The 26,394-nt window shown below is 43.1% G+C and overlaps 1 protein-coding gene across 7 annotated transcripts in view; it reads right to left on the bottom strand.

Annotated features, from left to right (window-relative positions):
• LOC121282358 (receptor-type tyrosine-protein phosphatase R-like) overlaps positions 1 to 26,394 on the bottom strand; it is a 170,707-nt gene that overhangs the window by 20,429 nt on the left and 123,884 nt on the right. For 6 of the 7 annotated variants that reach the window (XM_041196065.1, XM_041196064.1, XM_041196067.1 and 3 more), the window contains exons 4-5: positions 9,644 to 9,821; positions 4,135 to 4,219 (exon numbers count right to left, since the gene is read on the bottom strand). In XM_041196065.1, the coding sequence (XP_041051999.1) occupies positions 4,135 to 4,219; positions 9,644 to 9,821 (263 nt within the window). The remainder of the gene's footprint in view (positions 1 to 4,134; positions 4,220 to 9,643; positions 9,822 to 26,394) is intronic. The other variant, XM_041196068.1, reaches the window with a different exon arrangement.

Here is a 26,394-nt window from a genome sequence, read left to right as displayed (position 1 = left end):
GGAAGGGACTGGACAAGGGGAGAGAGAAGGGAGTCAAGATAACGAGAAATGAGTTCTGTGGGGCAGGAGCAAGCTGAGACGATCGGTCTACCAGGACAGTTCTGTTTGTGGATTTTGGGTAGGAGGTAGAAGCGGGCCGTCCGAGGTTGGGCGACTATCAGGTTTGAATCTGTGGGAGGAAGATCCCCAGAGGAGATGAGGTCAGTGACAGTCCTGGAAACAATGGCTTGATGTTCAGTGGTGGGGTCATGGTCCAGGGAGAGGTAGGAGGAAGTGTCTGCGAGTTGATGCTCAGCCTCCGCGAGGTAGAGGTCAGTGTGCCAGACAACAACAGCACCACCCTTGTCAGCGGGTTTGATGACAATGTCAGGGTTGGACCTGAGAGAATGGAGTGCAGTAAGTTCAGAGAGAGAGAGACTAGAATGGGTGAGAGGAGCAGAGAAATTGAGATGACTAATGTCGCGCCGACAGTTCTCAATGAAAAGATCAAGAGAAGGTAAGAATCCAGAGGGAGGGGTCCAGGTGGAGGGAGAATATTGGAGGTGGGTGAAAGGATCCATTGAACGGGGAGAGGACTCCTGCCCAAAGAAGTGAGCCTGGAGACGAAGACGGCAGAAGAAGAGTTCAGCATCATGCCGAGCTCGAAATTCATTGAGGTGAGGGCGTAAGGGTATGAAACTAAGTCCTTTGCTGAGCACTGAACGTTCAGCATCAGAGAGGTGAAGGTCAGGGGGTATAGTGAATACACGGCTGGGGTTGGGATTGGAAGGTGGGGTGGGGACGGAGGGACAGGCAGGGGTGGAGGGTCCTAGATGGGTGTTGGTGTCGATGAGTTGTTGGAGCTTGCGTTCCTTAGCACTTGAGAGAAAGAGAAAAAGTTTCTTGTTGAGGCGTCGGATGAGACGGAGAATAAAATGAAACTGGGGGCACGCGCAGCTTTGAAAAAGGGTATGGCGGTGCTGCTGGAGGGAGAGGTCGAGTGTGTTCATATGGTGGCGCATGGCACTGAGTGTGGATCTCAGAACGTGATGGGAACAGCAGTCCGAGAAACGTTTTATGTCCCGGAGATATCTGTAATCCTGGGTGGGTTCGAAACATACGGGGTGGAATTTCAGTTGAAATCCACGTGGGGTAAGTCGGAGACAGAGACAGTCACTGAGAAAGGAGATATGGCTGTGAAAGCGGGTTTTAGTAAACACCTTGTCAAACACCAGGAGAGAAATGGAAAGCAATGAAGGTGAACAAGGCAAAAGAGAGATACGGAAATCTTGTCGCAGAGACGGACAGAACTTCTTCAAGGAGGTAAGCATTTCTTGAAGAGCAGTGGCAGTCAATTAAACACAGGGATAAAAACAAAAAAACTGCGGATGCTGGAAATCCAAAACAAAAACAGAATTACCTGGAAAAACTCAGCAGGTCTGGCAGCATCGGCGGAGAAGAAAAGACTTGACGTTTCGAGTCCTCATGACCCTTCGACAGAACTTGAGTGAATCCAAGAAAGGGGTGAAATATAAGCTGGTTTAAGGTGTGTGCGAGGTGGGTGGTTTGGTGGGGGGGAGAGAAGTGGAGGGGGGTGGTGTGGTTGTAGGGACAAACAGGCAGTGATAGAAGCAGAACATCAAAAGATGTCACAAACAACAGAACAAAAGAACACATAGGTGTTAAAGTTGGTGATATTATCTAAACGAATGTGCTAATTAAGAATGGATGGTAGGGCACTCAAGGTACAGCTCTAGTGGGGGTGGGGGGAGCATAAAAGATTTAAAAATATTTAAAAATAATGGAAATAGGTGGGAAAAGAAAAATCTATATAATTTATTGGAAAAAACAAAAGGAAAGGGGAAGAAACAGAAAGGGGGTGGGGATGGAGGAGGGAGTTCAAGACCTAAAGTTGTTGAATTCAATATTTAGTCTGGAAGGCTGTAAAGTGCCTAGTCAGAAGATGAGGTGTTGTTCCTCCAGTTTGCGTTGGGCTTCACTGGAACAATGCAGAAAGCCAAGGACAGACATGTGGGCAAGAGAGCAGGGTGGAGTGTTAAAATGGCAAGCGACAGGGAGGTTTGGGTCATTCTTGCAGACAGACCGCAGGTATTCTGCAAAGCGGTCGCCCAGTTTACGTTTGGTCTCTCCAATGTAGAGGAGACCACATTGGGAGCAACAAATGCAGTAGACTAAGTTGGGGGAAATGCAAGTGAAATGCTGCTTCACTTGAAAGGAGTGTTTGGGCCCTTGGACAGTGAGGAGAGAGGAAGTGAAGGGGCAGGTGTTACATCTTTTGCGTGGGCATGGAGTGGTGCCATAGGAGGGGGTTTTCTCAAGTTCTGTCGAAGGGTCATGAGGACTCGAAACGTCAACTCTTTTCTTCTCCGCCGATGCTGCCAGACCTGCTGAGTTTTTCCAGGTAATTCTGTTTTTGTTTTGGATTTCCAGCATCCGCAGTTTTTTTGTTTTTATCTATGTTGAATATCATGTTTATTCCATTGAAAATTTATATATTGGCTGTAAAGTACTTTGGGATACCCGAGATCATATAAGTCCTGTTTTCTTTCCTTCTTTGCTTTCTTCTTTCCTTCCTTCCTTCCTATCTTCCTTTTTTCCTTCTTCTCCTTTATTTTGTTCTTCCTCTTTCTTTCTTGCTCTCTTTATTTGGCTCTCCCTCTCTTTTTTCTCTCTATTTTGCTCTTCTTTATTTTTCTCTCTCTGTCTCTTCCTTTCTCTTTTTCTCTGTCTATTCTTTTCTTTCTTATTTAACAAAATTGTTAAATACTAATAATCAATATTAGATTTTAATAAAGAGATTTGGATGATAATGTGGTGAATTGGATCAGCAAGTTTGCTGATGACACTAAGATTGGAGGCGTTGTGGACAGCGAGGAAGGCTTTCAAAGCTTGCAGAGAGATCTGGACCAACTGGAAAAATGGGCTAGAAACTGGCAGATGGAATTTAATGCGGAAAAGTGTGAGGTGTTACATTTTGGAAGATCAAACCAAGGTAGGACATACACAGTAAATGGTAGGGCACTGAGGAGTGCAGAGGAGCAAAGGGATCTGGGAGTTCAGATACATAGTTCCCTGAAAGTGGCGTCACAGGTAGACAAGGTTGTAAAGAAAGCTTTTGGCATACTGGCCTTCATAAATCAAAGTATTGAGTATAGGAGTTGGGATGTTATGATGAGGTTGTATAAGACATTGGTGAGGCCAACTTTGGAGTATTGTGCGCAGTTCTGGTCGCCTAACTACAGGAAGGATATCAGTAAGATTGAGAGAGTGCAGAGAAGATTTACTAGGATGTTGCCGGGTCTTAAGGAGTTGAGTTACAGGGAAAGATTAAACAGGTTAGGACTTTATTCCTTGTAGCGTAGAAGAATGAGGGGAGATATGATATAAGTTTACAAAATTATGAGCGGCATAGACAGAGTAAATGCGAGTGGGCTCTTTCCACTTAGATTAGGAGAAACAAACACGAGAGGACATGGCTTTAGGGTGAAAGGGGAAAGGTTTAGGGGAACATTAGGAGGAACTTCTTTACTCAGAGAGTGGTGAGAGTGTGGAACGAGCTACCATCTGATGTGGTAAATGCGGGCTCACGCTTAAGTTTTAAGAATAAATTAGATAGATATATGGATGGGAGAGGTCTGGAGGGTTATGGACTAGGTGCAGGTCAATGGGACTAGCGGAATAATATTCGGCACAGACTAGAAGGGCCGAATGGCCTGTTTTCTGTGCTTAGGTGTTCTATGGTTCTATGGTGAATCATTTTCATGAAGAAGAAACATAGCAGTCAATATGCTATTTTCAACTTTAATTGTTCAGTTCAATAAATGGCAAAGCCATTTTGTTTGCTTTGGTATAACTACTATCCAACAGACATGCTTCTAAGTTCAATAGTTCTGACTGTCATGTCTTGGTATAAACGCAACAAAGAATATACAAAGGACAAAATAATGTGACATTAGTGCATATACTTTATCTTCCTAACAGTGTTCGTATTAAAATAAATGCCCTTCACAATCACTCAGTAAAACTTCCCATTCTAATTCACTTTTTCACAGGTTTACATAAAGGAAGCTTTGATAAACTGCACCAATTTTCTATGAAAATTGTTAATGTTACATAGTTATGCATTAGACTTACTTGGTAAAATAGTTTTATATCTGTCTTTAGAAGCATGCCCTGGAACATTCAATTTATCAGATTCAACAAAATTGGGTGGAATTTTCTAAAGAGAGAGAAAAAGAACATATCAGAATGAGGTCTGAATTATTGTACAGGTTAGAGGCCGAGTGAAATGTAAAACTTTAAGTGGAGTATGGAGCTCTTGAAGATGTTATTGTTAAAATTGTGCTGATTAAAAGAGTATGAAAGTTAAGTATAGTAAATTTACTTCTGTGACCAAAGCAAAGTTCTCTGGTGTGACTGGGGATTGGGAGTTCTGGTACCCAGGCCCCAGGCATCTCACTGTATTACTTGGCGTTCTGAGATAGTCCTTCTTGTCTGTGGACTCTAGGCATAGTATTGGCTTACAAGACAGACTGTAGTGATACTCTGGTACCTGCTTAACACTTGTTTATTAGTACTATATCTAAGCAGGTTACAGAATTAGCATGTTGCTCTTGGGCAGGGTGTTCCAGCCTCTCCTTCTCTCTCGCGATTCTAACCCATGGCTGACTGATGTCAGTGATACTTCATCATCTCCATCATCCATTAGCATATCCCATCTGTTAACCTTTCATACCACAATTACGATTTAATTCTCTAAATATACTATCATTAAGAGTTAAGGAAAGCACCATGTGATGTGGTGCAGAGCTGTACATGTTAGCAAGGTCCAAGATTAGATTTCCAGCTCAGCAAGACCAGCAATCGCCTATGTCATCCCTGGTGCGATACCCCAACAGGATTTAGCATCTTTACCAGAGGAGGCTGTGAAATTATGTTTGGAGGAAGAAGAACAAAATCTTCTTTCTGGTGAGATCTTATCATTTCAGGGTCCATTTACCAGCATAGAGGTAGGCAATCAATATTTCAACATCAGGTGTGATGTACACTATACAGAATATTGAATTGAAAGTTATATCTGGTAATGAGCAGTCACTCCACAGTGCCCATTAGTAACAATATTTTCTCTCAGATAATGATGTAAATAATTAGAGTCACTAACAGCATTCTCATTTATAATGTTCCAATTATTTGTATGTGACTCTGGAACTCATTCATCTCTACTGAAATGCAATTTTCCATTTAATGTTGCAATTACATAATATTTATAAGTTTCTATGTACATGTTGTCTGTCATCTTTTTAAATTTCATATGACTGGTGATTCTTCAAGATACTAGTCAACCACGAAAGAGTAATGGGCCACATTGAATGCTAAGGTCCAGATTTTCACTCCTGGGTTGGGTGCGCAGAGATGGGAGAATTCCTAGTTCCGTGGGCCTGACCTTTAAAAATGGCTGCTTGCAGTTCTGATTTTCATTTCTGGGGTGCGGACTGCATTAAAGGTCAAGTCCACTGCCCCTGGAGCAGGTGCAGAGGCTGCCAGGTGAAAGGCAGCTGGCTGGAAGGCCTACCTCTGTGCTCCAGCACTTTGCTGAACTTAATTTTAAAAATGATTAAAACAAAAAAAAACCATCCAGCCTTCACTCCCACACATACCCCATGCCCCATCCATGACAATCTATACCACCTCATGACTCTGCACACCCCACCATGGCCACTCAAACCCCCTATGCCAACCCATGCCCCTCCACAACCCCCACATGACCCCTCAGAGTCCAAATGCCAATGCATGCCCCTCTATCATCCACAATGGCCACTCATATCCCCCATACCAACCCATGCCACTCTACACACCCTCATGGCTTCTCGTATCCCCTATGCCAACCAATGCCCTCCAATCATCCCATGGGACTTTATAGACCTTATGCAAATTTAGTGCCAACTCATGCCAACCCATGCCCACCACCCATCAACCTTTGCTATTATCCCCTTCAGGCAAACTCACCGAGGATCCACCATTGGCAAACCTCAGGAGCCATGTTTGACATAAAATAAAGTTATGTGTCTATTGATGTCATCACTATTTAAAAGAAACACTCTTATTGATAAAAAAATCATTTAATGCATTCAAATTTGTTTACTTAATCTCTTACAAAAACAAAAAAATCTATTGTATAACCATCTGAAGCTATCAATCAAACTGATCACTTACAAGCACCCCACTGTGACAACATTGGGTTGTAAAATCAGAACTGCAGCACAAATCCTATAATGATAACCCTCAGGCTTATGTCAACAGACGGAGAGAAATATTAAGCACTTTTTTTAAGCTCTGCACTTTTTTTTAAAATTTAAAGCCCAGCAGAGTTAAATCCCCTGATGGTTTTGACAGTTCCAATGAGTTTTGACATTTCCAATTGGTTTTGATCATTCCTAAGAGTTTTGACAGTTCTTGAGATCTTTGACAAATTTGGTAGTTCTTTGACAGCTTTGCCAATTCCTTGACAGCTTTGATGTTTCTCTTACAGCTTTGACAGTTTCAATGAGCCTATGTGCTTTTTATGTACAATCACATCTATTTTAACAATCCCAAAAGATGTCTTATCTACTAAAGGGTGCCTTCCTTCTTTCAAAGATGTCCTGAAACCATATCCAAATGGATCCACCAAGTTCAGACAGCTCTTACTTGTCCTAATCTGCACACATTAGGTTTCACACTCTTGGCCTACAAAAATCCCATGTCAGTGGAGGCAGCTGATGATTTAAATGGCCAGCTGCCTCCATAAACTGTGCATGCATGAGCCCCGGCCTGACTCCAGTCCTGCCCCCACGGAAATAGGAAGTGCCATGTTCGGGGCAGGACTTAAGATTTGTGGGCTGATCCGCCATTTTCACCATGATGGAGAGGCTGTCCATCATGGTGAAAATGAAGGCTTAAATCTGCCATTTCACTTAAATTCTCCAATTCCACATTCTGTTTTTATTTAATTAATTCCATAATCTTTGCCATTCATTGCTTGTACGGTATAACTAAGTCACATCCACCACTATGACCTGATACTATCCCATAACATGGTGCTAATGCTGTGTTACAGTTCACTCAGGGAAGTTGCTGTGGCAGCATGTACTTTTACATGCATGTTGTATTCTGGAGTTGTGAATAGTGGTGGTAGAGGCTTCAACATTCTTCCCATCACATGGCTGACTAGGAATCGCTCCAGCTCTTACTGCCTGCCATCATTGACATGCATTGGAATGATTTGCAGGTTGATAATCAATGTGTTTGATTGTTATAAATGCACTTTCCTTAACCATCAAAACCTGGGTTGTGACCTGAACCCAGAGCTTCAGGCTTAGTCCCTCTATCCACTGTGCCACTAGACCTCCCACAATGCATGCGTGCACCCTAGAACACCTCTGTTTCTGTTATGAAATGGTGACCAAGATGAAAGGCAAGAGACAGAATAACCAATTATGGCCAGTAGATGGAGCTAATGTCTGGTCAAACAATTATTCAGTACTCCAAAGAGACGTGTGTAACGTGTAAAAGTGGACATGCAGATTTGTCAAACCATGCTTATTTTCAGAGAGGGTCACTCTTATTGGTTGATATATCTAACATATTTGTTCTATTTGACTACTAACATTAAGCATAAGTCCATCTTTTTAACTGGGTTGCAATCTGTCTCTTTCCTTTAGATCATATATCTTGCTCCTGGTGCTGTCAGCTCTGATCACGTTTGTCAAATATAGGACAAATTCTTAATGGTTAGCCTTGAATTAACCAGTTCCAGATATTCATATGTTTCTGCTTTTTGTTCAAATCCTCCTTCTCATAAGTGTTTCTACACTGATCAGATTCTGTGGCTATGCTGCTAGAAACAACAGAACATTTATAATATACTGACCTGACGTTCCCTGTATAGATTTAATTAGAGTACAGATCTGCCTAAGTTAACTATTATAAAATAGTCCCTATGATTTCTTTTTCTTGATTTCGTTATTTTAAGCATATTTATTTTGTTGAATTTTATACTGAACAAGGGAGATGATAGTGTTCAGGAATGGAACCATTTCTTCCTCATTTTTTTACTACAATAAAGAACTATATATATTTACAGGACTAAGAGCAAGGCTGCTCAGCAGTGCACAGTGGTAGCATACAGACTTCTGCCATTAATTCTACTTGGTTTAGGTTTAGATTTAGGAAATGGAGCACAGGAAGAAATCAAAACGAGGGGTGATAATCACAGCAATGAGACCATGACAGCTACATAATCAGAACACACAGCAGGACCCTCTTTAACAATATAATTAGACCAGTTAATGACTGATCTTCTAACACATCCATGACATTGCTCATTTGTTTGGTCAAGACCATTTGGGTTCTGTAGGGCCTCAGTGTGAGTCCTTTAATTATATCCATGTGTTCAAGGAGAAATATGAAATAGCATTGGAACAGGATAGCATCTGTCTGGTTTAACTTAATGGGGAAGCTTGTTTAAAAGGCTTAGAAGGATAGGTACATATATGATGAGGCACTGCAACTGTTTTGTAATGTTTTCATGTTTGTGGTTTAGTTTTAAAGAGTTTAAGTGATGGATATCCTAATTGACAGGTTTTGGCCACAAACCAAAATTATCTATTTTGTGAGAATGAGGCACTTAATTATGTGGGACAAGAAGAATGTTAATTTGGAAATATTAGAATGTGTGCTGTGTTTATGGGCTACTTACAGATTGTTTGTTGATGCTTTTGTTTTCCTTTAATCTCTGCTCAATATGTTAGCCCTTTGCTCGCTTTCAAAATCCCAGAGGGACTAAACTAAGATTGCTCTATTGCTAACTGATATTTGACAAAATTCAGATATAGCCAGGGCTGAAAAGCTCTTCTAAGCATGACAGTTCTATATGAGGTTGGATTTGTAAAGCCCTGAATATTTGGGCCCTCTTATGCTGATTTTGTAACAAGAAATGTATTATTTCCCTATTCCTAATGCTCAAAATTGCAATGATTTTGCTCTAGAGAAATAATTGACTATGAATTTTAGATAGAATCCCTGTTGAAATTCTTTCATGTTGTTTCTCTAGGATTTTCACTGATCTTCTAAGTTATAGTAAAAGTTTGAAAATGCCTTGAGAAACAAACACAAGTCTTTTTGTGTGAAATAGTTGCAGCTGACTGTGTTTGTAATGTATAGGAATAGTCATTGATGGATATAAAAATTGTCAAAGCCAGTGGTTGGACCAAATAAGTTCAGTAATGAATCTAGATAAATGTCGTCACTTTGGGCCATTAGCAGTTAAAAGTCAAGTATCCCACTCACTTACTTCTATTTATTATAAAATCATTCATGAAGGTTACAATGTAATGCTTTTTTAAAAACTTGAATTATTTCTTGGTGACCCAATTTATATGTCCCAATTATCATTCAAGTTTTCATTTCCATGGAAACAAAATTATGCTCTATACAATGCAGTAATGAGAACTAATAGGTGTTATTAATAAGGTGTATTGCTGAGGTCTCAGTTGCCCTGCAAGGAATCCTAAGAGATAAGTACTACCACAACAATTATTGTATAAAAAATGAAATGTTGGTAGATGCAATCTGCTTTGTAACTAATAACTTGAAAACACATTACCGAAAATTCAGCTTCCAGGGCTTGTATGTTACTTGTGGCTTCCTTTAGTTGCTCCTTATTTAACAGGCAACTGCTGGTTTTGAGGTACAGGAGAGTTATTTCTTGAGGAGTAGATTTGATGGGTTCGATATTTCCCAAAGCACTCACATCCAATGTGAGGGATACATTTGAGCCTCTCCTAAAAATTGTCAAAAACAAAGGAAAAGTATTAAGTTTTCTTGAAGATCACGCCAGGAATTTGTTTGCGTGTTTCTCCCACTCAGCTGCCATACCTTTGGCAGACTCACTATTTATTAGCATAAACAGGATTTCTGCTGATTCTTCACTGAAGGTAAGATGGCACTGCAGGAAAAATTTCAAGGGAGTTCTGCTTAGCCTTGTAGATCTGTCTACCTTTTGGGCTGCTTCATATATTTGAAATAAAAACAAAAAATACTGGAAATACAAAGCAGGTCAAGCAGTATTTGTGGAGAGAGAAAAAGAATTAACGTTTCAGGTTCATGGCCTTTCATCTGCGAGGTGGAAATTGGTGGTCTTAGTGATGGCATGAATATCCAGGCTGACAAGTGGCAAGTAGCATTCATGTCACACAAAGTGCCAGGCAATGACCATCTCAACAAAAGAGAATCTAACCATCTTACCTTGACATTCAATGCCATTACCATTGTTGAGTCCCCCAGTATCAACATCCATCGACCAGAAACTGATCTGGGCTAGCCATATAAATACTGTGTCTACAAGAGCAGGTCAGAGGCTGGGAATTCCGAGGAGAGTACCTACGGAAATTAACTCACCTCCTAATTCTCCTAAGCCTGTCAATCTACAAGGCACAAGTCAGGAGTTTGATAAAATGCTCTCCACTTGTCTAGATGAATGCAGCTCCAACAACACTCAAGGAGCTCAACACTATCCAGGACAAAGCCGCATGCTTGATTGGCACCCCATCCACCACAACAAACATGAATTTCTTCTACCACAAATACAAAGTTTCAGCAGTGTGTACAATCTACAAGATGCACTGCAACAACTAACCAAGGCTCCTTTGATAACACCTTCCAAACCCACAACATCTGCCACCAAGAAGGACGAGGGCAGCAGATGCCTGGGAACACCACCTGCTGCAAGTTCCCCTCCAAGTCACACACCATCCTGACTTGGAACTATGCCGCCCAGTCCCTTCAATGTCGCTGGGTCAAAATCCTGGAATTCCCTCCCTAACGGCATTGTGGGTGTACCTACACCACATGGACTGCAGCGGTTCAAGAAGTCAGCTTTCCACCACCTTCTCAAGGGTAATTAGGGATGGACAATAAATGCTTGCCTCGCCAGCAGTGCCTACATCCCATGAACAAATATTTTTGAAAAGTTGGAAGCTCATCTCTGGGTCAAATATGACAGTAAGATCACAATATTTTGGTTGAGCTTCAGACCATTTTCAGACAGAGGGATGGAGTAGGTGGCTAGGGAATAGAGTCTGTGGCTGGGACCAAAGACAATGGCTTTGATCTTCCCAATAACAGGTTTATGTTTTTGTATTGCACAATCCAGATGAAGGATGTAATTCTGCTTTCCACCAGGTCACACTTTGGTTGGTTTATTAGATGAAGTAAAGCACTGCCTTTCAGTTCTAAAGAATCGTCCATATTCAAACTATAAACTTGTCAATTCCTTCCACCATTAGTGACTTACCAACCATGGTTCAACCACTTTGTTTTTCTTTGATTTCCACAATTGCAGTATTTCGCTCTTTACTCTATTTTTATTCAACCAAGACACTTAAACTCCCATTTTGCAATTACTTATATACTATGCTAGTAATACTTTTATATTTTCAAAACTGGCCCTACTTTGTTTTACATTTCCTTTGTCACTAAGTGTTGTGAAGATCTCTAGAACATGTTGGCAAATAGAATGTCATAACATGTGAGCCTCATTCTATCTGTTGGTCAATAACCCTAACAGAAATAATACGACGTTTTAGGGTGAAGTATACAACTATGAACAAAAAGGAACAGCATACGGAAAAAAAAACAGCAAGTCTTAGATTGTATAACATGAATCCTATCCCACCATCTCTGTGATTATTATTTTAGTTTTAAAGCTGAATGATCATCATAACTGGATGGGCTCAGAGAGCATGCAATATAGCTCCTCTTTTGGATGGAGGACCTGGGAGCTGGGCCAGAAACAATCTCAGCTAGGCTTCCACCCTCAATTGCTGCCACATTAAAATCCAACAGGAAGAGCATGGACCCATCTTCCACCTAGCATCCCAATCCTATTTTCACAGAATCACAGAATCACACAGTGCAGAAGGGGCCCTTCAACCCATCGAGTCTGCAACAACACGTGAGAAACACCTGACCTACCTACCTAATCCCATTTACCAACACTTGGCCCATGGCCTTGAATGTTATGATATGCAAAGTGCTCATCCAGGTACTTTTTAAAAGATGTGAGGCAACCCGCCTCCACCACCCTCTAAGGCAACGCATTCCAGACCGTCACCACCCTCTGGGTAAAAAAGCTTTTCCTCATATTTCCCCTAAACCTCCTGCCCCTCACCTTGAACTTGTGTCCCCTCGTGACTGACCCTTCAACTAAGGGGAACAGCTGCTCCCTATCCACCCTGTCCATGCCTCTCATAATGTTGTACACCTCGATTAGGTCGCCTCTCAGTCTTCTCTGCTCCAACAAAAACAACCCAAGTCTATCCAACCTCTCTTCATAACTTAAATGTTTCATCCCAGGCACCATCCTGGTGAATCTCCTCTGCAACCCCTGCAGTGCAATCACATCCTTCCTATAATGTGGCGAACAGAACTGCACACAATACTCCAGCTGTGGCCTCACCAAGGTTCTATACAACTCCAACATGACCTCCCTACTTTTGTAGTCTATGCCTTGATTGATAATATGCCTTTTTCACCATCCCACTTACATGCCCCTCTGCCTTCAGAGATCTATGGACACATATACCAAGGTCCCTTTGTTCCTCAGAACTTCCTAGTGTCATGCCGTTCATTGAATACTTTCTTGTCAAATTACTCCTTCCAAAGTGTATCACCTCCTACTTTTCAGGGTTAAATTCCATCTGCCACTTATCTGCCCATTTGACCATCCTGTCTATATCTTCCTGTAGCCCAAGACACTCAACCTCACTGTTAACCACCCAGCCAATCTTTGTCATCTGCAAACTTACTAGTCCTACCACACCCCGCCCCCCCTGCCATTGTCATCTATGTCGTTTATATAAATGATGAATAATAGGGGACCCAACACAGATCCCTGTGGTACACCACTGGACACTGGCTTCCAGTCACTAATGCAGCCTTCTGTCATCACCCTTTGTCTCCTACAACCAAGCCAATTTTGAATCCACCTCATCAAATTACCCTGTATCTCACTTTAGCCAAATCATTCCTGTTGGGGGTTGGGGGAATGGTGGGTTAGTTCCCAAGATTGGCCAAAAGTTCCTTGCAACCAGCTTTACCTAAACATCCAGGGCAACATATACATGCTATGCTGGACCACGTGTGTCATTCAGAAGATAAATTGTATGGCAATAGAACCAAGAGGGATTGGTTACATTTCTAGTGTGGGTCTTGTTGTCAGACCCTACTGAATGGATTCCCCTGCAGCAGTGCAAATAACCCCTACGATGCCACAGGATTGCAGATTCAATTCCACTCAGAGTTTGAGCATAAAAATCAAGGCTGACACTCCAGTGTAGGACTGAGGAAGTGCTGCACTGTCAGAAGTGTCAACTTTCAGATGGGATGTTAAAGCAAAGCCCCATCTGCCTATTCAAGTCGATGTGAAAGGTCCCAAGGCACTATTTTAAAGAAAATAAATGAAGTTATCCCTCGTGTCTTGACCAATATTTATCCCTTAATCAACATCATGAGGAAGAGATTAACTGCTGATTATCATATCACTGCTTGTGGGAGTTTGCTGTGCACCTATTGGCTGCCGCATTTCCTACAAGAATGAGTACACTTCAAAAAGTACTTATTAAGAGCCACTGGGTTAGTGCACCCGGGTTCAGCTATTTAACCCTAATTGTGAAAAATCACTTACTGCAGATTGTGTGGGATGCCCAGCTTAATCTCCCATTGTTTTTGAAAGTAGAAAATAACCCATCACCTAACCATTGTATGCAGGCTACATTTATTTGGTCAATTTTATTTACAGGTGAAACAATCTACTAAAGCAAAAAAAAACACATCAAAGTATTAAAACAGTGAAGTAGTTGAAAACAGTAGCCTTAAGTCTCTGGGTTGATGGCCCACCACATGACCCACGTTGTTGATCACACCAAAGTTCACAGTGCTTGGAGAAGAAATGCCTTCATGGGATAAGTTTGCATCTGAGGCAAACTCCAACTTTCTTGCCAAAAAAACTGGAGAGTCTGACCAAAGAATCAAGAGCCAAGTTCAGATCCCAGGAGATGCTGCCTAAATAAGAATTTAAGCGCAGAGGGCACTACTTTCAAACATGCAAGTCTTTGGCGTGCTGGATCATGATCTCAGGCCGATCCCCAGATGAGCCCAACATCTACTCCTTGGTTATCCAGTACACCTAATTGTATATTAGGACTCAGTGGTAGTCCGGGGAGTGGACATTGTAGCATTCAAATTCCCTAGTCATCCTTCCATTGATAACCTTGTAAGACACAGGTTAATTCTCTGCTTCCTTACGACCATCCCCAAAATTTCAGTGCGAGGCTGTGACCTGGCATAATCATGTCCTGGATTAGTTACCAGCCATGCTGGAAACACCATTATGACTATCCCTCACTAGCGAAGATGATTGTCTTCTGTGAGATGGCTGATGAGGCCCATTTGGGATCTGCAGCATTTCAGAGAATCGTTGATGTATTTACTGAGGCATTTGAGAAGATAGGATTTACACTCAACATTCAGAAGACCAAAGTTCTCCAACAGCAATATCACACATGCCTGGCAGTATGATGGGGGATTGTGGTAATCTGATGTGTAATATAACTTTAAGAAGAATGTTATAATAGAAGATCACATGATCTTATTATCCTATGACAGAGTAGCACGGGCTACCTTAGTACTCTGTAGTCAGTAGTTAATAGTCCAGAGTGAGAGTCTGTAATGCAGAGACAGGGTTTTAGTTGTAAGTACACAGGTGTGAATGCTGAGTTCCTCTGTAAATAAATAGAATGTGTTCTCCATAAAAACTGTCTACTGATTTGCTAAGTCTATGGTACCAACTTGGTCATCCTGAGACAAGCAAGCAACCCAGATCCATTATTCCAACTAAACTAGTGACGAGAAAGGACAAGGATCAAAAAAAAGCAAAGAAAAGCAAGGAAGGAAATCAAGTGAACCAAAATCGGGCCGTACCTCGCACGCTAATTATAAGTAGAATTTTTGTCCTAATCATCGAAGCAGTCCCCTTGAAGCATGCAGCAACTTGGAAGAGTTGATCCTTTCAACACAATGGTGGACGATTGGTCTCATTATGTTGAACGTCTCACGTTCTTTTTCCAAGCTAATGACAGTGTGGGGGAGGAAAAGAGGTGTACGATCCTCTAATCCGTGTGTGGGAGTAAGACTTATAGATTAATCCGAAGTTTAATGGCACACAGTGCCCCAAATTTGAAAAGTTTTGTTGATTTAGTAAACCTTGTGAAGAATCATTACCAACCCAAGCCCTCAGTAACGATGCAAATGTTCAAATTTAACTCAAGAAATAGAGCCCCAGGGAAGACAGTTGCTTGTTATGTGGCAAGTCTAAAACAGTTAACAGAATATTGCGAGTTTGGTACAACTATAAATGAAATGCTTAGAGATCATTTGGTGTGTGGTATAAATGAAGATTTGATTAGAAGAGATTACAGTCTGAAACAAATTTGGATTTTCAGAAGACACTGGATATAGCACTGGCCTTGGAAGGTGTAGTGAAGGACTCGAAAGCCAAATAGGGAGTGCAAAATGGCACCGTCCTCCATGTTGGGTGTGGAGCGTCAGCTAAAAAGGGCGTGAAAATGTACAGCTCTGATGAGAAGCTGGAAGCAGCCACACTAACAGACAAATAAAAAGAAATGATTTTGCAGCAAAAACATGGAATAATGGTAACAGAAGTGGAAGCAGACAACCTTGTAATGAATCGAAGTTTTAAAAAAATCAAATGCTTTTACTGTCATCGAAACGCACACCTCATGAGACAATGCAAGGATAGAATCAGGCAGAATTTCAATCAAAAAAAGCTCAAGCGATTCATAACATAGAAGAGCCTGAAGTAACTGATTCCGATATTTATACATTGTATAGTTTAAAGGTAGAAAGAACAGAACCAATCTATGTAACTGAGGTTGAGTAATAGGCCTATCAGTATGGAAGTGGATACAGGAGCTTCTGCTACATTGCTAGGTGAGCATACTTTTAAATACCTGAATCATGGGGAATGTAAATTAAATTTGGATGAGATGGATGACAAATTGAAAAATTACACTGCAGAAGACATCAAAATCAAAGGCATAAGCAGGTTTACTGTACAGTACAGAAGTCAATCAGTGAAATTACTCTAGATGGCAGTAGCAGGTGAGGGGCCAAGTCTCCTTGGATGAAACTGGCTGAAAGAAATTAAATTGGATTGGACTGAGATCTTCCAACTGAGAGCCACTGAGTTACCTGAGCTACTACAAAAATACACCTCAGTTTTCTAAGATAAACTCAGGAAGATCTAAGGCCTACAAGCAAAAATTCATGTTGATCCAGACTCTACCCCCCCCGATTTATGAAGGCAAGGCCAGTGCCTTATGCAATGCGGGAAAAGGTAGACGCCAAGTTGGATAGATTAGAGAAACAGGTAATGATATGACCTGTGCAGTTCTCAGAATAGGCAGCACTAGTAGTCCCTTACTTAAACCTGACCAAAGTGTTAGAATTTGTGGACATTACAAATTGACTGTTAACAAAGCGACTAAGTTGGACAGACACCCTTTACCAAAATTTGAAGACATGTATGCTAAATTGGCAGGTGGAACTGCCTACACGAAGTTTGATACGGGCCATGCTTATTAACAATTGGAGTTAGAGACAGCCTCCCAGAGGTTTATCACAATTAATACACACAAAGGGCTGTACAAATATACCCATTTGCCTTTTGGTGTATCCTCTGCATGCGCCATATTCCAGAGAACAATGGAAAACTTACTGCAGGGGTTACCTCATGTTGTAGTTTATTTAGATGACGTTCTAGTGAAAGGACAGACTGAAAAGGGTTAGTTGGCAAACATGGAAGAAGTTTTGAAGCGTTTTTCACAGGTGGGATTGTGTTTAATAAAAAAGGGCATGTTCCAAGCGAAAGACGTCATCTATTTAGGTCACGGAGTAGATTCACAGAGCCTCCACCCAGTTGAAGCAAAAGTGAGAGCCATTAGAGAGGCACCAGCACCAAGGAACACCTCTGAGCTAAAATCATTCTTGGGAATGATCACTTACTTGGAAGCTTTTTGCCTAATTTGTCGACAGAACTGGCAACCTTGTATTACCTACTCAAGGAAACACAACAGAAAGAAGCCTTCACAAAGGTGAAACAGCTGTTGCATTCATCCACTCTATTCGTACATTTTGACCAAAGAAAAGTTAGTTCTAACATGTGACGCATCTCTATGGAATGGGAGCAGTGCTCTCCCATCGAATGGGTGATGGCTCAGGACGACCTATTAGATATGTTTCAAGAATGCTCAACACAGCGGAAAAGGGATACTCACAAATAGAAAATTAAAGCTTGTCAATCATCTTTGGTGTCAAGAAATTTCACCAGTATGTACACAGTTGTCACTTTACTATTGTTTCAGACCATGACCCTTTGCTAGGATTGTTCAGTGAGGACAAGGCTATACCACCCTTAGCCTCAGTGAGAATAGAGGTGGGCGTTGATTCCGGCAGCGTGTGAGTATACTTTCATCCACAGTCCTGGAAATCAGATTGCAAACGCTGATGCACTTAGCCATTTGTCTTTGAAAGAAATCTTCAAGAACTCATTTTATTATTGAACTTTTTAGATTCATCACTGGCATGTGCAATTGGTAATTGGACAAGTCTTGACTCAGTCTTATCCAAAGTACGAGAACAAATTCTTCACGGTTAGTCACAAGAACAGGAATCTAACGAGTTGAAACCATATTTTCACAGAAGATATGAGATAACCAGCCAAGGTGGTGTCTTATTGTGGGGAGCTAGAGTGATTGTTTCTCCAAAAAGACAAAAGCCTTTGTTAACTGAATTACATAGTGCACATCCAGGTATTTCCTGAATGAAGACCATAGCATGCAGCTAGCTACGGTGGCCTGGGATGGATGGAGAATAAGGGAGCTTAGTGAAAAGTTGTGTGCAGTGTCAGCAAGTGCAAAAGTTACCTCCAGCAGCTCCGTTTACCTGTGGGTGTGGCCAAGATGGCCATGGATGCGATTGACTATGTGGGACCATTTATGGGAACAATATTTCTCCTTATTGTTGATGCTCACTCAAAATAGACGGACATATATGAGTTAAAGTCACCTTCTGCTAAAATTGACAAGCTACGACAAAGTTTTGCCATCAACGGATTACCAGAAGTGTCGTATCAGAAAACCGCATAGCATTTACGAGCACTGAGTTTCAATGGTTTATCAGCCTCAACAGTATTACTCATGTAAAAGCTTCATTGTAACACCCTTCTTCGAATGGACTGGCCAAGTGAGTTCAAACATTCAAAAATGGTATGAAGGAATTAACTGGAGACTCCATAGCGACCAAGTTAGCATATTTTCTTCTCCATTATAGAATCACCTCTCACACGACAACAGATGTCACACCTGCGGAATTCTGGATGAATCGCCATCTCAGAATGAGATTGAGCTTAGTAACACCAAATTTATAGGGGGAAGCTGGAAAGGAGACACGGAAGTCAGAAAATCGTACATGATTGGCGTTGTCATGACAGAAAATTTACTATAGGATAGACGGTATATGTGAATAAAAGTGGTTATCAGGTGAAATAAGTGAAGTCACTGGACCATTTACCACGTGAAAGTAGAAGACCGAATCATATGGAGAAATATAGATCATGTAAGGAGAGAAACAAAGTATCAGGAAGTGATTCCCCCAGTGTTCACGACTGCGCCAATGTCTCCTGTTGAAAGAATTCAACTGAGTACAGATGTGTCTGAAGGATCAGCTGTACCTGCAAGAGTTGAGGAAACAGATTTGCAGGTGCCCACCGAAGAACCTGATGTTCGGACAACACCAGAAAAGTAGGTTTCTGATAAAACATCTGGAGCTATTTTACACACAGAAGGAAACTCCCAGAAAGACTGAATTTCTAAATGACTTATCTGTGTAAATAATTTGATATTTTGAGAAAAACTGTAACTGTAAAATATATTTCTGAGTAAAGGGGGTGGAATGTGGTAATCTGATGTGTAATATACTTTTAAGAAGAAAATTATAATAGAAGATCACATAATCTTATTATCCAATGACAGAGTAGCACGGGCTACCTTAGTAGTCTGTAGTCAGTAGTTGGTAATCTAAAGTGTGAGAGTCTGTAATATAGAGACAGGGTTTTGGTTGTAAGTACAAAAGTGTAGCTGCTGATTTCCTTTGTAAATAAATAGTGTTCTGCATGAGAACTGTCTGCTGATCTGCTATGACTATGGCACCAACTCAGTTATCCTGAAACAAGCATGCAACCCAAATCCATTAGCCCAACTAAACTAGCGACCAAGGATCCAAGAGGAGCCAACTAGACCAACCCATTCCTAATTGCCCTTGTTCGGAGGGCATTTAAGTCAACCACATCGCTGTGGGTCTGGAATCACATAAAAAGATGGCAGATTTCCTTCCCTAAAAGGCATTAGTGAACCAGATGGATTTTTATAACAATTGGCAATGGTTTCATCAGACTTTTAATTCCAGATTTTTATTGGATTCAAATTTCACCATCTGCTGTGGTGGGATTCAAACCTGAGTCTCTAGAATATGACCCTGGGTCTCTGGAATACTAGTTCACTGAAAATACCACTATGCCACTGCATCCTGACATCCAGCAAGTTCCAATGGGTGGAAGGGCTTTTTTTAATATTCAAGCTGAAATGTTGCATAGTGGTGATGCAGGTTCCAGTTTGCTGGAACTCAAACAGCAGTAAAAGCTGCAGCTTTGTGCTATGGGGCTTCGTATATGTTAGAACCACTGTGTGTTGCAGTAAATGTATACCTGTATGTCTGTTTGTTTTATATCTTTAAAGTTTGGGAGGTGAGGTGTTAACAGCTAGAAATTGCTGCTTCTGTCCTGTAGCCCATCCCCATGTCAAAGGACTGAATTCAATCTTCAGAATAGATTTGCCTAATATCTCATTGACAACAGGGTTGTGCATCTTTATTTGGCAAACTGTACACATTAACACCTGTGACCTGTTCCCCTGCCATCATATTTCCATGCAGACTGAACATCTACTGGCAACTTGGAGCAGCATTCATTTTAGAAGAGTTTTCTGTGACAGTGTAATCCCCATTTTCAGAACACAAAGGGAGGGGAACAGCCACAAGGGAAGTTTGCCTCCTCTATTGATGTACAGTAAGACACCATGTTAAAATGGGTCCATCACAACCACAATCAGGGGATGTGGTTAGAACATGTTGCTTCCTTGTAGGCTGCTTAACTTATAGTAGCATTACTCTGGATGTTTATTGGAGGAGTGACAGGTTATTACAGCCTCATATGGTTTGACTTTTTTTTAAACGTATGTATTCCAGTCCCTTTTTTTTATGCCGCCACTTGACATTCTATATGCTGTGCTTAATTGGAGGTAACTGTATGTTGTTAAGTTGTTCTACAAAAGTTGCAAAAACTTCAAAGCTTTAGCTGAGGAAACTGTGGGTAGAATTTTCCCCTCGTTGGGGACGTTGTGCAGGGGTGTGCGTGGGCAGGCACAGACACAATTGGCGCCCCCAATCGGGTCCGCGCCACCAATATACGTGGGTGGGCTAATTAAGGCCCGCCCAGCATGATGTGCACCCGGAAGCACCCCTGTGCAGGTGGGAGGGGAATTCCCTGAGTCGGGAGTGCACTCTTTCTAACATGCACGCGAAAGAGCGCAGAAATCTCACTGGGGCACCAAAGGTGCCTCAGGGAGATTAGTTTTAAGTTTTAACAGTTGAATAAAGTGTCGAAAAATTTTTTAATGATATGTTCCCTCATGTGAAACTGTTACATGAGCCAGGACGCGTGCGTTAATTTCAATAAAAGTTTTTGAGAAAATTTAAAATCATTCGTGAAACCCCATCCCGCCGGTGGATGTGGTTCCATGAAAATTGCGAAAGCCACCTGGGCTCTTGCCTGCCCGCCAACCTTAAGCTTGAGCGGGCAGCTCCATTAATTATTTGAATTGTTAGTTAAATGACCTTTGACAGCTCGGCGGACACGCAGCCGACTCGGGTGTGTGCCCGCTGAACTGAAAATCTAAATGACGCGCGGTGAGGTCGGGACGCACGCTCTACCATCACCCCACATTATTTTACGCCTCGGCGAGCAGGTCCCTCCCCTACTCGCTGAGCCGAAGATTCTCCCCTGTGAGTCTGTGTGAAGCCCCTGTTTCCATTTGAGATGGTTAACAGTATAAGAAAAAATATTGCACTTGATAAATTTGATACAAAAGGCTTGAGAAATAATTAAATGCATGCTCTATCTTGAGCTTTCAAAAAATTTTAAAAATCACACCAATGTGCCACTTGATATGATTCTCACTGCAGCCATGAGGCCTGATTCTGGAGAAATGCTTCCATAAAAATTAACTTAGCCTGGAATTTTACTTTTTTTGTGCCCGAATTCAGACAGGGTAGTGATGTAAACGGTGGCAAAATAGGGCAGTGAGGCTTACCACTTTTTCCTGTGATTTTCCTCCCCCCACTCCCTGCCCTGCTGGGATGACTGACTCTTTCCTGCTCACTACAGAGTGGTGAGGTAGAGCCCGACAAACCACCCTATTTCTTGCCTTCCACCACTGACCCTGCTGCCCCATTTTCCTCAGGAGTTATGGCAGGCTTTTGCTTATGGGCTGGGATTTGACCTGGTGCTTGTCCTGCCTGACACACATCCATGAAACTGTTTTGGGATCAAGCTGATAGACAGATGCTGGCCTGCCCTTCTTTGGGTGGGAGAAGAAAAATCCAGTTGGCATATATAAGTAGACGGAGCAATCTAAATCCTACTTGCTTGCAGAAACTAGATGGGTGATGAACCGTTACTGGAAAAGAACTCAAATCCCACCAACATTTATTTTTACAGCAGATTCTGTACACCTAAACCACCTTCCCAAAGCCTTGGGGGTGTTTCTTTTAATATAGAGAACAGGGTCTGATAAAATCATAGGGCCTAGGCTGCAGTTTTAAAGTAAAGGTGATCATCACACCTGTTGTGTTTTTCTGTTTATCACAAACTTACCAATCATGCAAAAAGGATTGGTAAAACAATAAATAATCTGGGTTCTTTATTTGAAAGTAAGACTATATATGGACAGTGTTAACTGGGATCTATACTTCTGACCTATAGGACTGCTGCTTTATTCTGTCTGCAGAGTCATGCAATTATCAACCACATTATGTCTCGCGGTGGGTAGTGATGGGCAGCAGTTTCAGATACATCCCTTAAAGGTAGATGTACATCACATCACACAGCATCTATTCCATCTGTTTGAAGACGGTCAAAATCTCATGAGAGGATGAAATAGACTGAACAGGCAAGTTTCTTACTTATATGAGGAGAAGCAGAAATGCCCTTCTAGTTCCCAGAAGAAAGATCTCAGGCTCCTCTTCCCTCGAATTCCTCCCCTCACACATTCTGTCCATCAAAATCATCCTGGAACCATGTTCTCATATCCGCCTATGCAGAAGGATGACTGAAGGCTGCCTGATTTTCTGTAAGTCATTAGCCACCAGGAGTGAAGTGGATCAAGGCTTTTTAATGAGGCCTAGAAATTAAAATTGTATCCTAAATGTTCTCCAACAACTGGGTTGTGCGTATGCCATGAGCCACACCTTCCCCACCAACTGCTTAACTCCAGGACATGTCAAAGTCAGGGTGATGACATGCTGGGAGGGGAGCTTCAAGGTGGCGTGGCATCAATTGATTTACTGTTCTCTGTGCTCCACGTGCTTATGCCTCCTCGCTATGGAAGGTTAGACTGTGTGGTGCCACATGTGACGTAGGCAGCATTTGGCCAAGGGGAGGAAGGGGTAGGGGAACAGGCCTGGCTTCTTTGTGTGAGTGTTTGGCAGCAGTGGGGTGAGGAGGCTCTGTACCCCTGATATGCCCCACTCTGGTTGCGGTGGACCATCATTGAAGAGAGTCCAGGTATAATTTGCATTAATCAATGCTCTTCTCTCCTTTTCAGGAGAAGAATGTACATAATGCTGCAGAGCGTGTGAGGACTGGCAGCGGGCTGGCCCAGGTGGCGATGCTTACCTGGTTCAAGCAGGAGGCCCTAGATTTGGAGAGGCGTCATGCGCCCAGGTCCACTGATGAGGCTGGGGTGCCACGGCCAGGTATGTATGCCCAGCACTGAGGTCACCACTGTTCTCCCAACAGCCATGGCAGTGCTGAATGTTCAGTGATTGAAGTTTGCAACATGGTTTGACCTTTGCTTATGGAAGGATGAGCACATAATGATCTGGGGGACAAGGATGCACATTGACATTGCTCCAGGTTAACTAATCAAATGTCCTTCTTCTTCCTTTCAGCATCATTGGAGTAGGGCTGAGAGGAGGAGCAGCAGGAGCTCCCTCTCACACCTGAGGGCCCTGAAATTTGAGATTCAGCAGCGTCACACAATCTCTGCCAGGCAGGCACCAGCGCAGATACTAACACCTCAGTGTTAATTAGAACATTGGCTAGTGTTCCGGGGCACAGCGGCGAGGGCACTTCACAGTTGGAGGACTTCAGGGGACCAGGCACATGCTCAGTTGGTGCCTGATGATGTGCCTCTGGAGTCGTCCACGACGCAGCAAATGCAGGAAATGTGACTGGGTGTGCATGAGTATCTGGTAGAGATACATGAGGCTTGGTCTCCATGGTAGAGGAGTCTATGTGGACACTCGCCAATGCAATGAGCCTCATGGCCGAGCGCCATGCGTCCTCCGTGGAGATGGTGGCGACTCTTGTGGAAAGGATCCTCTAGAAGACCAATCAGGGCTTCCTGGGGATGCGCTCGGACCAGCAAGCCCTCACATCAGCATTGACCTCAGTTGGTCGGTGCCAGTGCGGGAGATGGTCTGGGCATCAAGCTTCCCAGCTAGGTGCCCATCCATCCACGGTGAGCAGGGAGGTCCGAAGCGACCTCACGTCAGCGCAGCTGCCTGTCATCTCTGTGGGCTCCTCAGGGCGCTCCGGATGAGGGCAGTAGCTTGTCTGCACCTCTGCCAGTGATCATTGCATCCGGTGAGGCTGCGACAACTGAGGAGATGCCAGCTGTGGAACTGGAAGCTCCCTCCCAGGCTGGGCCAGCACAGGCTCCTCGGGCCAGAGGACAGCCGGTAAGGTCATCGAGGCCGACAGGACAGCAGAGTCAGCAGGCTGTCTCAGATGCCAGATACAGTAAAGGGGCAGAACCAAGACGGAGCACCCGAAAATGTAAACATAAGGCACCTTAGGCACACCACGGGTTTATCACTGGTGCTTTTGTGTTGGCCTGAGATGAGGTCTTTAGGAATTGGTGTGATGTTGAGCAAATATGTCATTTAGTTCTCTTAAGTTCCTTTTGTTATACTATTAAATTCAGACATGTCACCGTGACTGAGGGTACCTCTTTTCTTCTGCAGGTGGATGGTTACCAATAATGTTATGAGTGATTTATAGGACATTCAGTTTTATTGACAAGGCCCTAAGTTACTGTTCCTATCCAGGCAGATTTTGCAGTCAGGTATCGAGTTTGGAGCCTACAGCCCAGGCTTGTCCTGGAGGTCCATATGTGTTTTGCTAACTGAAGGCTCATTGGATTAAAGTCACCTGGGTGTCCCTGCCTCCCTGGAGTATACCCGGGTCAGCGTCCACCCCCTCAGCATTTCCCTGTGCATGCTCATCCTCGGCTTCACTGTTTGACTCATCGTGTGCGGGCGCAGCCACTGCGTCTACATCTTCTTTGCCCACAATGTCCCCCTTTCCAGCACAAGGTTGTGGAGAGCACAGCATGCAACCACTATCGACACACAATCTGGGGGGTACTGGAGTGCGACCCCTGAACGGTATACGCATTGGAAGTGCATTTTGAGACGATCGATGGCTCTCTCCACCACAGCCCCTGTAGTGCCATGGCTCCAATTGTACCGCTGCTCAGCTTCTGTTCTTGGATGGTGGAGAGGCATCATGAACCGCCTACTGAGGGGATTGCCCTTGTCACCCAGCAGCCATCCATCAAGCCGGGCTGGAGCACTGGAGTGTCGTGGGAGCTGCCTGCATACCCTGCACAGACTTGTAGAATCTGCATCTTGTGATCACACACTATCTGCACGTTCATGGAGTGGAAGCCCTTCCTGTTGACGAAGGCACTGGGCTCACTTGCTGATGCCCTGATGGCCACATGTGTACAGTCTATTGCATCCTGGACATGGTGGAAGCCAGCAATGGCCACAAAGCCTCTGGTTCGCTGTGTCTGGCTTGCCTGGTCCCAACAGTAGTCTTGAAGGTCAATGCATGCCTGAACAGAGCGTCTGTAATCTGCTTGGCATAAATGTGGACAGCTGATTGGGAGACACCGCAAAGATTACCCACTGATCCCTGGAAGGAACTAGAGGCATAGAAGTTGAGGGCAGCTGTGACCTTTACCTTTAGAGGCACCAGCATGGGGTGTCTACCCACACAGCTAGTGGCGGTCTCAGGCCCAATCATTTGACAGATATAGTTGACTATAGATGGTGCCTCCTTTGGCACTGCACCTCATACATATTGAGGTAGCTGCTTCGTCGTCTGTATACCCTGGCAGTAGTTTAGTGATCTGTGGCTCCTTCCGTCTCCAACTACCTCTTGGCCTGCGCCCCTTGTGCCTGTGCCTCTCCTCCAAAAGGTGGCTCCCCTGGAGGCTGAATGTGCACTCCCGACCTTCTTCCTGTTCTAGCCTTCCCTTCCTCCTCAGAGGAGGTGCCTCCTGTGGAGAGTTCAGCTCCCATTCCCAGGCTAAAGGAAGGCTTCCTGAAATCTGCAGGCCCAAAAAAGATTCCTCACTGCAGAGTACTGACCTGAAGATTGAGTCCAGTCCAAGCAGTTGGTTTGCATTTTGAAGTATTGCAGATCACACCGGCAAGTATCAGTAACTTTGCAAATTAAATATTTGACAGAGCACACTCGCGACCCCACAGAGCCCTCTTATCCCATTACGGAGCATTACGGAGACATGGCTGCAAGGGGATCAGGACTGGGAGCTAAATATCCAAGGATATACATCCTATCGAAACGATAGGCAGGTTGGCAGAGGGGGTGGGGTTGCTTTGTTAGTAAGAAATGAAATTAAATCGATAGCAAGAAATGAAGTACGGTCAGATGATGTAGAATCTGTGTGGGTAGAGTTGAGGAACTGCAAAGGTAAAAAAAAACCATAATGGGAGTTATGTACAGGCCTCCGAACAGTAGTCAGGATGTGCGGCACAAGATACACCAGGGGATAGAAAAGGTGTGTTAAAAAGGCAAGGTTACAATGATCATGGGGGATTTCAATATGCAGATAGACTGGGAAAATCAGGTTG

The sequence above is a fragment of the Carcharodon carcharias genome, chromosome 9 (genome assembly GCF_017639515.1).
Source record: "Carcharodon carcharias isolate sCarCar2 chromosome 9, sCarCar2.pri, whole genome shotgun sequence".
Taxonomy (NCBI): Eukaryota; Metazoa; Chordata; class Chondrichthyes; order Lamniformes; family Lamnidae; genus Carcharodon; species Carcharodon carcharias.
The sequence above is the reverse complement of the archived record's forward strand: the minus strand, read 5'-3'. Positions and strand labels throughout refer to the sequence as shown.